The sequence below is a fragment of the Pristis pectinata genome, chromosome 33 (genome assembly GCF_009764475.1).
Source record: "Pristis pectinata isolate sPriPec2 chromosome 33, sPriPec2.1.pri, whole genome shotgun sequence".
Lineage (NCBI taxonomy): Eukaryota > Metazoa > Chordata > Chondrichthyes > Rhinopristiformes > Pristidae > Pristis > Pristis pectinata.
The window spans coordinates 16,195,056-16,209,477 of record NC_067437.1 but is presented as its reverse complement, the minus strand read 5'-3'; the positions used below and the strand labels follow the sequence as shown (position 1 = coordinate 16,209,477).

The following is a 14,422-nucleotide window of genomic DNA, read 5'->3' as shown; positions in this document are numbered from 1 at the left end:
GGTTAGATAGATCTTAGAGCAGGATAAAATTTCGGCACAACATTGTGGGCCGAAGAGCCTGTACTGTGCTGTAATGTTCTATGTTCTAGTTCCTGGGTCATTCTCATCACAGTGAAGCTTACAGGGAGATTTAACAGAGGTGCTTCCAGTGACAGAAGGACCAGTGACCAGAGGAAACAGATTTAATGTAAATGGTGGTGGAACCAGAGATAAAATGAAACCTTTGAAGCAGTGAATTGTTGAAAACTGAAGCCCCCAGATCTGAGAGGGCAGAGCAAGAAAATTCAAATGCAAGTTTAAAAGGAAAAGAGAACCATTTGCAGAGCTCCAGTGTGGGGCTAATCAGGCAGTTCATTGCTGACCTGGCCCAGGAATGATGGGCTGACCAGCGTCCTCCTGTTCCATTGTTCTACATTCCAGGCAATACAACTTCACAGCCTAACAGCTGATCACACACCAGAGAGAGAATGAGCAGAACATCACCTTACCATCCATTATTGGAAACTAGTAACCCTTAAACAAATCTCCAGTCCCTTTCCAAATATTCATTCTTCTCAAATGGCCCTTGTTAGTACTAGATCATCCAACTATTGGGCGACTGAATCTCTCCCTTATACAGCAAGAGGTCAGATCAGGTCAACTTGCACCCCCTTGATCAACAGCATGCTGACTGACATCGGACAAGCCCAGGAAAGCACTGCCCCAACACCGGCAACCCTTGAATTCAGTGTGCTGTAGCGTGGAGTGTGACTGTTATGAAGAGTACACAAGTGTCCCAGCTCCAGAGCAAGCATGCTGCGCTTGAACTTTACCAGTGGCAGGTGTTCAGACGGCTGCTTCAGGAGGTAGTCGGCCAGATCCTCATCGAAACTGCTCAGGTCCTCCAGAGACACCTCGATCCAATATTCACCCAGGTTATAATGACGTTTGAGTTCATCCCTGCAATGTTGGGGTAGGGAGGGTGGTGAGATATTTAAACACCTGGACTCTCTCGTCAAAACAGAACTAATGTAGAACCTATAACTGGGACAAATACCCAATCCAAGAGGGAGGGGAGGAAGAGAGCTGCATTTATGTGGCACCTTTCACAATCTTCAGCCAAGGAAATACTGCTTGAAGTTTACTCAGAACAACCACTATTGCTGGTCAGATCAACAGGAATTTCTGGCAACTAAGCACGGACCTCAGCCCCAACACAAACTCTATCCCAGAGACCTGCCTCACCTCCCTCAATGGCATTTGTATACTGGACCTGACCGTCTAACACATGTCCATACATTGGGGGGGGGGGGGGGGGGGGAGGGGGTTGGTGGTGGTGGGGAAGCAATGCAAGTCAAGGAGGGAGAATGGACAACAGTGAAAGGGTGGAGGCGGGGAGACACAACAGTGGGGTAAGGAGCGAGTGGGTCATTGGGGTTGATCACGGGAGAAAGGAAGGTTGGGGTCCAATTCCGAAGGGAAGGAGGAGGGTCGATCACGGGAGGGAGGAGGGAGAGGAGGACCAGGCAATCCCGTCGGGGGGGGGGGGGGGTGCAGGAGGAGATAGAGAAGGAGAGGAGATCATGGGGGGGGAGAGGAAGGGGGGCGATCTCCGTGAGGGGGAAAAGAGGAAGTGGTCCGGGAGGGGAAGGGGGGTGAGGTGAGGTGAGGTGGGGGCGATCTCCGCGAGGGGAGGGGGGGTGAGGTGGGGGCGATCTCCGCGAGGGGAGGGGGGTGAGGTGGGGGCGATCTCCGCGAGGGAGGGGGAGGTGAGGTGGGGGCGATCTCCGCGAGGGGGGGGAGGTGAGGTGGGGGCGATCTCCGCGAGGGGAGGGGGGGGGTGAGGTGGGGGCGATCTCCGCGAGGGGAGGGGGGGGTGAGGTGGGGGCGATCTCCGCGAGGGGAGGGGGGGGGTGAGGTGGGGGCGATCTCCGCGAGGGGAGGGGGGGGTGAGGTGGGGGCGATCTCCGGGGGATTCGGTTAATTATACCCCTCCCTTCCTCGGGCCCGCACCGACCTGTACTTGAAGGTGAAGCCGGTGCGGTCACTGCCCACCCGGTACTGCCGTAGGAACTCCCGCAGCCGCTTCTTGACCTGTGTGCGGCGGAGCTGCCCCTCGTCGCCCTGCGGGTCGAGCCCGAAACTGTCGCTGTAGAACACGCCGGGATCATCGAAACCGGACATGGTGGAGCGGGTACCAGAGGCAGGTCTAAGGCGGCGGGACTCAGCGAGCCGGCGACTCTCTCCCGCTTCCGGCTTATTCGCTCCCGCGAAACTATCGTTTCGCGCCAAAATGGAGCAACGGTTTCCACCCACTCCGTTCCAATTGGCCGCTGGACTGAGACCGGCGAGTTATTGGTCAATTCCCGTCGTGGCCCCGCCCTTCTGTGAAACTCTGGCGCGAAAGAGCGGACATGACGTAATTGGGAGGCGGTGTTCGGCGGAACGACGTTGCCCTGGGCGACGCGTCGAGGCGCTCCTTTAGCTTTTAGTCCGGGTTCTGCCGTCATCCGGTGAGTTGTAGAGTGTGCGGACTAGATCTGATGTTATCCCTGCTTCCGTTCTTCATTTCCACTGTACCGAGGCTCGGTGTGGGGAAGGGCTGCAGCCTCGCGTTCTTCTGCAACTAAACACTGAGGGGCCGGGCCCGGTGGCGGAGCCTCTCAAACACAGGAGGCCAGATGAGTGGAAATGGTGCTGTGTACGCAGTGCTGACACTACCAATGTAGAGCACGGATGACACTGTGAACGTATAGATTGGGCAACGTTGCAAATGTCAAGATAACCGTGTACTTTTTTGTATTTTGGTATCACATTTTTATGAATAAAGCTTATTTTGAAGTAAAAAAAATTGCACTTCTGATCTTCCATGTGGTGAATTCCAGTTCACAGCATCTCTCCCCTCAGTGGAAGAGCATCTCAATTCCAACCCCCCCCCCCCCTCCGCCCCCATCCCTTTATTAATGTGCTGTGCCTCAGGTCCTAGACTCCTATTAATGGAAACATCCTCTCCACGTATACTCTATCCAAGCCTTTCAGTATTCGATAGGTTTCAATGAGATTCCACCCCCCCCCCCATCCTTCTGAACTCCAGAGAAATCAAATGCCTCGTATGTTAAGCCTTTCTTTCCTGAGATCATTCTTGTGAACCTCCTCTGTACACTCTCCAGGCCCAGCACATTAGTTATGGGGCCTAAAATTGCTCATAATATTCCAAATGTGGTCTGACCAATGCCTTTTAAAGCCTCAGCAGTACATCCTTGCTTTTATATTTTAGTCCTCTTGAAATGAATGCTAACCTTGCATTTGCCTTCTTTGCTACCAACTCAGCCTGCAAGTTAACCTTGAAGGAGTCCTGAACTAGGACTCCCAAGTCCCTTTGCATCTCTTGATTTTCAGAATTTTCTCCCTATTTAGAAAATAGTCTACACCTTTATTCTTCCTACCAAACTGCATAACCCCACACTTCCCTGTGCTGTATTCCATCTGCCACTTTGCTTATTCTTCCAACCTGTCCAAGTCCTTCTATAGACTCACTGCCTCTGCGAACTACCTGATCCTCCACCTATCTTGGTATCGTCTACAAACTTGACCACAGTGCCATCAGGTCCTCCATCCAGACCATTAATGTATAAAGTGAAAAGCTGTAGTCCCAATGCTGACCCTACAGAACTCCATTAGCCACCAGCAGCCATCCTGAAAAGGATCCCTTTCTCCCCACTCTCTGACTACTGCCAGTCAGCCAATCTTCCATCCATGCTAATACCTTGCCTCTAACACAATGGGCTTTTATCTTGTTTAGCAGCCTTGTGTGCGACACCTTGTCAAAGGCCTTCTGAAAGTCCAGGTAAATAACATCCATCAACTCTCCTTCGATTAACCTGCTTGTTACTTCCTCAAAGAATTCTAACGGATTTGTCAGACAGGATCTCCCCTTAATGAAACCATGCTGCCTTCATCCTATTTTATCACATACTTTCAAGAACTCTGAAATTTCATCCTTAATAATGGACTCTAAAATCTTACCAACTATTGAGGTCAAGCTAACTGGCCTATAACTTCTTGTCTTTTGCCTCTCTCCCTTCTTAAACAATGATGTCACATTTGCAATTTGCCAGTCCTCTGGAATCCTCCCTGACTCCAATGATTCTTGAAATATCACTACTAATGCCTTCACAATCTCTTCAGCTACCTGGGGTGTAATCCATCTGGTCTAGGTCACTTATCCACCTTCAGGCCATTCAGCTTCCCCAGCACCTTGTCCTTAGTATTGGCCACTACACTCACATCTGCTCCCTGACTCTCTTGAATTTCTGGCATGTTACTGGTATCTTCCACTGTGAAGGCTGACTCAAAGTAACTATTTAGCTCCCCCGCCATTTCCCTGTTTCCCATTACTACTTCTCCAGCAACATTTTCAAGCAGTCCAATGTCCACTGTTGCCTGTCTCTTACCCTTTATGTATCTAAAAAAAAAACTTCTGGAATCTTCTTTTATATTATTGGCTAGTTTACCCTCGTATTTCATCTTCTCTTCCCTTATAGCTTCTTTATTTGTCCTCTGTTGGCTCTTAAAGCTTTCCCAATCCTCTGGCTTCCCACTAATCTTTGCCACATTGTATGCCTTCTCTTTTGCTTTTATGCTGTCCCTAACCTCCCTTGTCAGTCATAATTGCCTTGTCCTCCCTTTAGTGTGCTTCTTCCTCGGGATGAAATTCTGCTGTGCCTCTCAAAGTACTCCCAGAAACTCCTGTTATTGCTGTTCCACCGCCCTCCCTACTAGGGTCCCTTTCCAATCAACTCTGGCCAGCTCCTCCCTCAAACCTCTTTAGTTACCTTTACTCAACAGTAATACCGTTACATCAGATTTCAGCTTCTCTCTCCCAAACTGCAGGGCAAATTCTATCATTTTATGGTCACTGCTTCCTTAGGGTTCCTTCACCTTAAGCTCCCTGATAAGCAATTTTATTGTCATATGCACAAGTACATGTATGTACAGGTGCAATGAAAAGCTTACTTGCAGCAGTATCACAAGCAGCATTCACAAGAACGTAAGCCCAATTTTTACAAGAAAGAACACAATTAGAACAAATTGCCTCATTACACAGCACCAAATCCCACAATAGCCTATTCCCTAGTGGGCTGTACCATGAGCTGCTCTAAAAAGCCATCTTGTAGACGCTCCGTGAATTCCTTTTTTTGCGGACCATTACCAAACTGATTTTCCCAGTCTACCCGCATATTGAAGTTCCCCATGATCACTGTAATGTTGCCTTTCTCACAAGCCTTTTCTATCTCCTGGTGTATTTTGTACCCCACATCTTGACTACTATTTGGAGGCATGTACATAACTCCCATAAGGGTCTTTTTACCTTTGCGGTTCCTCAAACTCTACTCAGTGGGAACACCCCTCCCCTCTGCCCACCTGCCTGTCTTTTCGATAGAATGCATATCCTTGGATGTTTAGATCCCAGCTCTGATCCCTTTCAGCTATGTCTCTGATGCCCAAGACATAACCGCCAATTTCAATCTGCAATGTAAACTCATTTACCTTATTACGTACACTGCCTGCATTCAAATACAACACTTTCAGTCCTGTATTCACTGCCTCCCCTCTCAAAGTTGTCCCCATGTAGCCTGAAGTTAGACACTAGGAACTCTTGACCTTGAGGCCACTCTGTAATAAAACAACCCTTGTACTTTGACCACTGAATCTCCACTACTCCTGCTCTAAGATGGTTTGCACCCATTCCGCCTCCTTCCAGTGCCCAGAATTAGACACAATATTGTGGTCTGATTGGCAGCAAAGGTCTATTGAATGCACCTTTGTTGTTATTGCTAAGGATCTCACGGGCATCTTTATACAGCCTCTTTAACCCATCCTAACCACATTAAATTAGCGAGCAGATGACATGGATCTGAAATAGAAACAGAAAATACTGAAGATATTCAGCAAGTCAAATTTCAGGTTGAAGAAGTTCTTTCAGAACTAGGAAAAATGAAAAATCAAACCTTTAAATTGGGGAGGAAAGGGGTTTTTTATTTTTGCCTATATCAAAGGTCTGTGGACTCTGGAACTGCAGCGCTTTTTCTTAAATTTAATCTTACATTTGGCCATTTAACCTGCCTATTTTACCAGCCCACATCTGCTATTGTCTTTCTTATTAAGGACAAACTTTGAAATTATTACCTTTGGCATTACAAAAAGTGTACAATGAAAAAAACAGAAATTCAGCCCAGTTGATCTATGCTGTCACTTATGCTCTACGGGAGCCTCCACCTTTTATTTAGCTCTAGCAGGTTATTAATCCCTTGCAACCCACTCACGTGCTTTTCCAGCATCACTAAAGTCCCAAGAATAGGTTTAATGTAAAGCTCAGCAGGTCAGGCTGGGTTTTTCCAGCATTTTTTGTTTTTATTTCAGTTTTCCAGCCAGGACCAACAGCAAACTGGATGTCACCTTCAGCTGAAACAGTAAAAGACAGCAAGCTGTGCAATGTCTTCAGCAAACCTGCAGGTGGAGCACAACAGCAGTTCTCCTGGTGGATCAGTCCAGTTCCAGATAGACTTCCCTCCTCATGCCTCAAGCACTTGCTGTCAGATCCACTGATGTCTCTGACCACTGCCTCCTTCTAGCTGACTGGCTACAGAAAGACCTGAGGGCTGGCAGGGAAACATTGAAGCTGAACATAAAACTGCTGACCCCAGATATCACTGAGAAACTGAAGAGGTATTAAACAGGTCGGAAAACCATGAAGCCACTCTTTGACTCCCTGATGTCTGGTGGAGAGCATTGAAGAACATCAAGGGGTTTTCATCCTCAAAGCATTCAGAAAGCAAGACTGAATCGGAGGGAATTGCATCAACTCCAAAACAAAATGCATGCAGAATCTGCTCCTGTTGTAGTTAATGGGATGGATGTGGAGGAGGAACTCTGAGATGTAAGTGCCAGCAAACCTTGCACTTCGCCTTGGAGTCCACCAAGATCATCTTCCGATCCAGAGTCTGACCGGTGGAGCAGGATGAGGCATTCTAAAGTTATTTGTCAGAAAGTTTAAGTGACAGGCAAAAACCAGGTTATTAGGTGGGAAGTGTTCTCAGTGTTGCTGTATGTGGAAATGGTGTGGCCCATACTTCTTTCTGTGCCACAGTGGTCATCCAAACCATCTTTGGTTTCATCTGGAGATCCAGAATGGATCATGTCTGAATGGGTGTGATATATAGGTGTCCAGAGAAAGGTGTCATACCCAACATTGCCCGCATCCCAATGGCCACATTTATATGTGGCTGGATCAAGCTGTGTGTAGAGCTGGAGTACACAAACACCAAGTGTGACTAACTCCCTCCCTTGTTGGAAAGGATGGGCCTGGCCTCATTGCTATGCAGTATTCCATTCAGTTGGACCTTGCTGTATTAACTGTCCTTCATAGAAAAACTTCTGTAGAAAAAACACCTTTGACAACAAGTCCATCAGACAGGTGTCAGCACAGAATGTCTTGGAGGCTCTGCAGGAGAACGAGATGGTGGATCTTGTGGGATGGTTTCCCGAGCAGACTGTTAAAGTTATTTGGCAAGAGTGACTCATCACCAGAACTTATTGCCAAACACCTCCCCTGAATGGCAGTAAGAGGGACCCTCCCTGTCAGAACCTTCCTGCACAGCCAGAAACTCACTCTTGCCACATACTGCCCTTGAGATGGCTGAGGTGCAGATGAGGTAATTGTCCACCACCTCAGGGACTGTGTGTTTACCAAGAAGATCTGAAAAAGAATGGAAAGGTCCTTGTCGAGGTCTCTCAAAAGCAGTTGAGAGAGATCATTAGAAGCAACAGCATTGAACGGAGACAGCATGGCATCACATAAGGAAACCCAACAATGCTGTTCAGATTATCTCTTGATCTCTCAATCTATTTTGTCATGGCCCTTTTACCATATTGTCTGCCTGCACTGCACTTTCTCTGTAACGGTAACACTATTTTCTGCATTCTGTTATTGCTTTTCCCTTTGTACTACCTCGCTGTACTTATGTTTTGAAATGTTCTGTATGGATGACACGCAAAACAAAATTTTTCGCTGTATCTCGGTACGTGACAATAATAACTCAATTACCAATTGAAGATCACATCTTTGTGGGACCCACAATGCTGCTTTAAAGTCATAAAAATGTAAAGGAATTTCTAGGCTTGCATCTTGAACAGCACAATACTCCTTCAGCATAACACCTATTTTAACATTAGATCCCAAGGCTCATGTGCCTCTTCTTACACATGGAAATCTACCTCCTCAATTTCTGACTCTTTCGTTGAAGGCCATCTCTCAAGTACCCCAACTGTCCCATTGAAGGAAGGATTCATTATAACCCTGCTCTCCAGACTAGCATGTAAACCTCTCCTTCCAGTCCAGTTTTATGTTTATGCTTCATGTTGCAACCGAGAGACCATCTGCAGATTCTCCACAGGATATTTTTAAAGTTGCAGTGAGTGTGCCCACTAGTTTCCAAGTGCTTAAAAAGCATTTGTGGCCCTTGGTACTTCACCCAACTATCCATTGCTCTTTAACTACAGGTGGCATTATATCCAAGACTATTCCTGATATACAGATGCTTGCATTGGTAATTGCGGCAGAACCGAGAATCTGAGTGAATTTCTCCCCACATTACCCGTTCCCCCTACTGACAAAGTTCCTCTTTCAGTGCTTCTGACATCAGTTATTACCTCGTGACAGTGTTAATTGAGATCAGCACAGAACCAGAGTTCAAGAAGTTTGTGTATCTCACTGTTGAATTAACCCATCGAGCTCTCAGAATCTTATTCCATCCATTCTTGCAATCATTGAGCGATACAACACAGACTATGCAATTGACTTAAATTTTAATTCAAAAGCAGTAGTTTGGATTGAAATGGTTGCAAAATAATTTGTACAAATATTTATACATATAACATCAAAAATAGAAAAATGTTTATAATTTTAGAAAACATTACATGCTTCATGGAGCAATTATCAGACAAAATTTGATGCCAGACCGTGCAAGGAAATGGGACTGCTAACCAAGTCTTGGTTTGAGGAGAGAGATTTGGGTTGGAGAGGTTAGGGGAGGGAATTACAAAGTTTATGGCCAAGGCAGCTAAAAGGTACATCTGCTGGGTAGAACACAGAATGGTGATCCAACTCTCAATTGTAGTTTAACATTTACGACCACAACAGTTCATGATTGAAAGGAATACAAAAAATTTTAAAAGGAATTTTCATTTTTTAAAAAAGTACTCAAATTCTCTTTGTTTCCTATTTCTCATTGTCTGATGCACTTTGCCTGAAAGAGCAGGACACTTGGACCTGAACATTCCTCCAGGAGGCTGTGGATGGTGGGGATCAATTATACCTTTTAATACTGAGACTGATAGACTTTTATTCAGTAAGAATATTAATAGGTATTGAGTAAGGCAGATGAATAGATTTGTGTACCGATCAGTTTTGATCTCATTGATTAGTGGAACCAGCTCAAGGATCTGAATGCTTCCTGTTCCTGTATTCACTTCCCTGAGTTTTTTATTCCAGTATCTGATACAGTGCAGGAACAAGATCAGCGAAGGACCTGAGCAACTGAACACTAACCAGTCTTCCACAGCAATGATCTGGAGCATTGTTTCTGCATGGGCTCATTTACACATGGGGCAGAGTAGCTTTCAGGAACACCACATGGCTTCAATGAAGATTGACAAACCCCTTTTTCATTCTTCCTTTAAAGTACTTGAAAGCCACTGAGAATCCCACTAACAGTGGTGTGCTAATGTCCAGATGATCCATTTTAATGTGGTTGGCTCAGTGCTAAATACTTAGTGGCAGCACAGTGAACTGCTCCACTTTGCTATTGAGTTTTTAAGTGAGCTGAGGGGATCTTGATTTAACATTTTGTCCAAAGGACAACATCTCTGTCAGTATAGCACTGTACTTTGATGTCAGCCTAGATCATGTGCTCTAGTCACTGGAGTGGGACTTGAACCCACACCTTTCTGAATATGAGATGAGAATGCTACCCATGGAGCCACAGCTGACTTATGATTCAATTCAGTTAGTGCTGCAGATACAGACACATAGGAGAAGAGGTCCATTTAGGTTGAAATCCTGTGCTTCATGTTCAACAGGCTCACAGCAGATACCATCCGATACCAAGTGACACTACCACTAAGCCAAAGAGGAGAGCGAATCGCAGGCCTGGACTGTTGGTCAGTGAATCACGTGGTTGCAGCGGCAAATCCTGAGTGGCTCCTGTGTGCATTGATCGTTCTGTGAAGAAAACAGATTACTGTCATTGGTTAATTGGAACCAGCCAAAGGTTGTGAGTATCCTTGTGTTTATATGGAAGCTCTGAGTATCCTTTGTACTCTCACAGGCCATTGTATTCTATTTGTTAGTGAACCTTCCTTTTGCAGAGGGCTGGAGAAGATGTTATTAGACTCCCAGTCAAGGCTAGGGCTACCCAACACCAACTCAGTAACCCATCCCCGTTCCACCCGCTAACCCATTTTATCAGAGTTCTCCCATTCAGTTGCCCACTAGCAATTACCCCCTCCGAGTCTTCCTCACACTGTCATGCCTCCCTTGCGTTTCCCTTACCCTGAACAACGGCACGTTTCCGGATCTCGCTCCTGTACACAGTGCCATTTCTCTCTGACTCAGAGCTCAATCTCTGGAGTTCATTGAAAACCTGCAATGAGAAATAAAGAGCTGTTTTTATTTCAAGGGATTTACAGCAACTGCCACTTGGGGGGAAGGGGGGTTGGGGGGGAGGTGTTGGTGGGAGGCTGTGAGTTTCTCAATCAATGTGGCATAGTCCAAAAAGGCTGGGCTCCAATCCCCAAGAGTGGGCTAGAGCAGCTGATCCTTGTTTGGAAGAAGCAAAGGGGACACTATTGACTATTGTTCTTGAAGTTGGCAGGAAATATTCCATTTCCTATCCTGTTGGCTGGGCTCATTGATAACACCATTTGGCCAAGGAATTGAAGGAAACAGTGTCACCCCATCAGCAGGGTGTTAGCAGTATGGTGGGGGGAGAAAATTAGGGGGCTGAGAGAGAAGGTGAATATAAATAAACCCATTACCCTTCCTCTGCCCCCCCCCCCCATCCCTACCACACAAAATGTGTTGCCACATAAGTATGGTCGCTGGAGTGAGCCTTCAGCTGGTGGCAGCATTCCTGCCTCTGAATCAAAGGTGCGGTGGTAGAACTCCCTTGTGGAAGGTCTTGGTGAGTGGAGCACTGGGTTACTGGGTTGAAGTTGTGGACTGGCTAATTGGATACTTTAGTTTGATAGATTCACTGCACCCTCTCCACATTGTATGGGTGTGGGAGCACACAAAACCCTCCCATCCCATCAGAAGAGTTTAAATAAGAACAAAAACAGAAAATGCTGGAAAAACTCAGTAGGTCAGACAGTTTCTGTGGAAAGAGAAACAGTCAACCCTTCAGGTCTGCGACCCTTTGTCAGAACTATTTATATTTTAGGTTTCCAGCATTTGTCATTTTTTTTTATTTTCACAATAACTTCATTGTTGGTTAGGATGGAGGCGGTGAGGGTTGTGAAGAGAGGATTTGTGACATGGTCTGTCACTTTGTTAATCAGACTGAGAATACATCCACTGTGTTGTCTAAAAAAATAGAGCATGCAGATATGAAAGAACCACCACTGCATTCTGCCAGACTGTTAAGCATTCTGTAACTGTTTTGCTGGCCCACAAGATGATACGAGTTTAACCAGAAGCTGTAATTACTGGTTATGCAGCAATAAGCATGTCTTACCTCCACATTGAGCTGAAAGGCCCTGTTGGCCTCTTCCAGGATCCTTTGCCGTGTCTCTCCGTGGGCTTCCAGTGTGTTCATGCGCGAGCGGTACAACTGCTTGAACTTGGTTGCGTTGGTGATCCGGTCAAAGCTGAAGAATGCGATCCCTTCGCCTGTGCTTGGCAACTGCAAAGCTTTCTGGGCCACCTTCTTCAGCACCTGCCCCCCCGACAGGTCACCCAGATACCTGATGTAGGCGTGAGCGACCAGCAGCTCAGGCTCACTGCGCCCCACCTGCTGGATCCGGGACACGTATTTCCCAGTGGCCTTCGGACACTTGATGTGGCTCCTCCATTCCGGCCCATGGAAGTATTCCAGGTCCCGCTCCAAGGCTTCCTTCCGATCCAGTTCCGAGGGAAAGTAGACAGGGGCGAAGGCCGGGTGGTCCTTGTTCCGCTCGCTCTCCTCTTCCAGGGCAGTGTAGATGAAGTACAGAGAGTCCAGTAACAGCTGGAGTAGGGAGGGAAGCAAGGTAGATGAAGTACAGAGAGTCCAGTAACAGCTGGAGTAGGGAGGGAAGCAAGGTGATGGTGAGCAAGGCTTGGCTCACTATTAGAACTCCTATATAGGAGGGGACTGAGGGAGAGGGCAGTGGACATGGCTTGGCTCAGTGAGCTTACCAACAAGATGAGGATGCTGACGGGGAACGCAGAGAGAGGACACTGAGGGTTCTGAATGCAGTAGGAGAGATGAGAGCCAGATGTCTGGTCAATATTGAGGGAGTGCTAGTTGAAGGAACAGTACTAACTGCTGCACAGGCAGAGGCTGTACTAAAGGAACACTGTGTAAGTGGAGGGCAGTGCAGTAGGATCATCTGGAATGGCTACTTCCTGTGGACATTCTCCAACGGAGGCTTTCTCCCACCTCCTCCCCAAGTTGGTATCAAGCTTTACAGACCAGTAGGACCCTTCTGTGTCATCCTTGCTTGGACTAGCAGCTACTCTTGGTTGGACTAGCTGCCAAGCTTCCCGCTGCCAAGCTTCCCACTCCCAACCTGGTAGGGATAGGGGTGTGGGAAGGATGGAAAAGAGAGGAATGGCAAGTGAAAGACAAAGAATGAAAAAAATAAGAAAGGGAATCTATAATTAAACTCTACTTTCGACTAAAAGAATGGTACATTCTCGTGTCTTTACCATAAATTGATCCCGGGTGACCTGTCCCTTCTGGAAGTTCTTCATGAATTCTGAGTTCTCAGCCAATTCATGGCTCTCCTTCGTGGCCAGCTTCAGAGCTTCTGACAGGTCACCGAGCATGCTGAAGGCAGAGGTCAAAAGGGAGTGTTAGTTTGGACTAGTCTATCATCAGTGCAGTCCCCACAGGTGAGCTCCTGTGTTCAAACAAACCCATCCCCAAAACACAACTACTGCCAACAAGTTCTCTTTCAGCCTAGACCTCTGTGTGAGCCTAGAAAGAAGTAGCAGATTCTTCAGCTGTGAAAGGCAGTATACCAAGCCCATTCTAGTATACACTTTTCAACTGAGTTCACTTCACAATGTTCCCAAACCTGGAATTCAATTATGCCCCTGGTTCAACCCAGGACAATCCGGTGTCTTCTGTTGTTCTACCTTCCCCAATCCAGGGCATTGTCAATTAATTCCCTCTGCCTATCGCAACCCAGAGCATTGAAAGCAATTAGAAATACCTGCCTTCCTCACCAACCTGCTCTCCAACCCAGGATGTTGAGTTTGATTATAACCCCTATCTCACTTCCTCTCCAGCCCACATTGCTGCGGCTCAGCCACCTGCTGCTTGGCTATCCCATCACCAGGAGGTGCTGATGAACATCTTAAAGAGTTTGCCTACGTTAAACCCTGAAAGGTAGCTAGGGTGAAGGGGGGATGGGTTGCAGTGCAGCAGATGCCAATTTGAGGCCAGCAATCTGATCCACGCCCACATTCTACAGATGTTCTCCATCCATTCGGACGGCAGTACCAGAAGAGCATTCCTTGCTAGACCTGTATCTGGACATCTTCAAGTGACTAATTTAGGACTGGAGTTGAGGACGCCAGCCCCTCCTTGCCCTTCTCCGTTCACCTGTGTGTTTCCTCAGCCCAAAAGGTTTGTTGTCGATAGACTCCCGTTGGGGAAAGTGCAGGGAACACTGGGTGCTGTTACACTTATCAGCTCAGTTGTTAATCTGTCCCTACAGTACTCTGTTCACTAACTATCCCAACTGATAATCTACCTCCATCACAGTGTTCCCCTGCCCAATATCCTGGGTCACTATCTGTAACCAATTGCACTTTGAAGGGGTGACTCTGGGACTGGGTCAAATTTTTGGCTAGGGTAGAGGGAGCTTTACTCTGCACGTAAATGCCATGTTGTGTCAGTGGTACAAAGTTACAGGCCCAGTAAACATAAAGTTCAGTTGCACCATGATGCAAAATTCCTACCTGCCATTCATGAGGTCACTGTTCCTCTGGTTCTGAGTACCCAGCTGCAGCAGCTCGTTGAAGACCTGCAGCGGAAATAAGTTGAAGCAGTTTGAGATTAAGACCGAAGACTGGTCAAGCCTCAGGGGTCAGGCCAAACAAAAGCCCTCAGAAAGAAAGTGAGCAACTTAGTACCAAGGATAAATGACCTTCGTTCTAAAGCTGAGGGTACAT

At 46.9% G+C, this 14,422-nt stretch overlaps 2 protein-coding genes across 9 annotated transcripts in view; one reads left to right on the top strand and one right to left on the bottom strand.

The window, feature by feature from the left end:
* Positions 1 to 14,422, top strand: part of foxred2 (FAD-dependent oxidoreductase domain containing 2) — a 120,377-nt gene that overhangs the window by 8,903 nt on the left and 97,052 nt on the right. The window lies entirely within an intron of this gene.
* Positions 1 to 14,422, bottom strand: part of hmox1a (heme oxygenase 1a) — a 75,217-nt gene that overhangs the window by 56,361 nt on the left and 4,434 nt on the right. The window contains exons 4-6 of one of the 2 annotated variants that reach the window (XM_052043138.1): positions 14,210 to 14,274; positions 12,950 to 13,070; positions 11,775 to 12,266 (exon numbers count right to left, since the gene is read on the bottom strand). In XM_052043138.1, coding sequence (XP_051899098.1) covers positions 11,775 to 12,266; positions 12,950 to 13,070; positions 14,210 to 14,274 — 678 coding nt within the window. The remainder of the gene's footprint in view (positions 1 to 11,774; positions 12,267 to 12,949; positions 13,071 to 14,209; positions 14,275 to 14,422) is intronic. The other variant, XM_052043140.1, reaches the window with a different exon arrangement.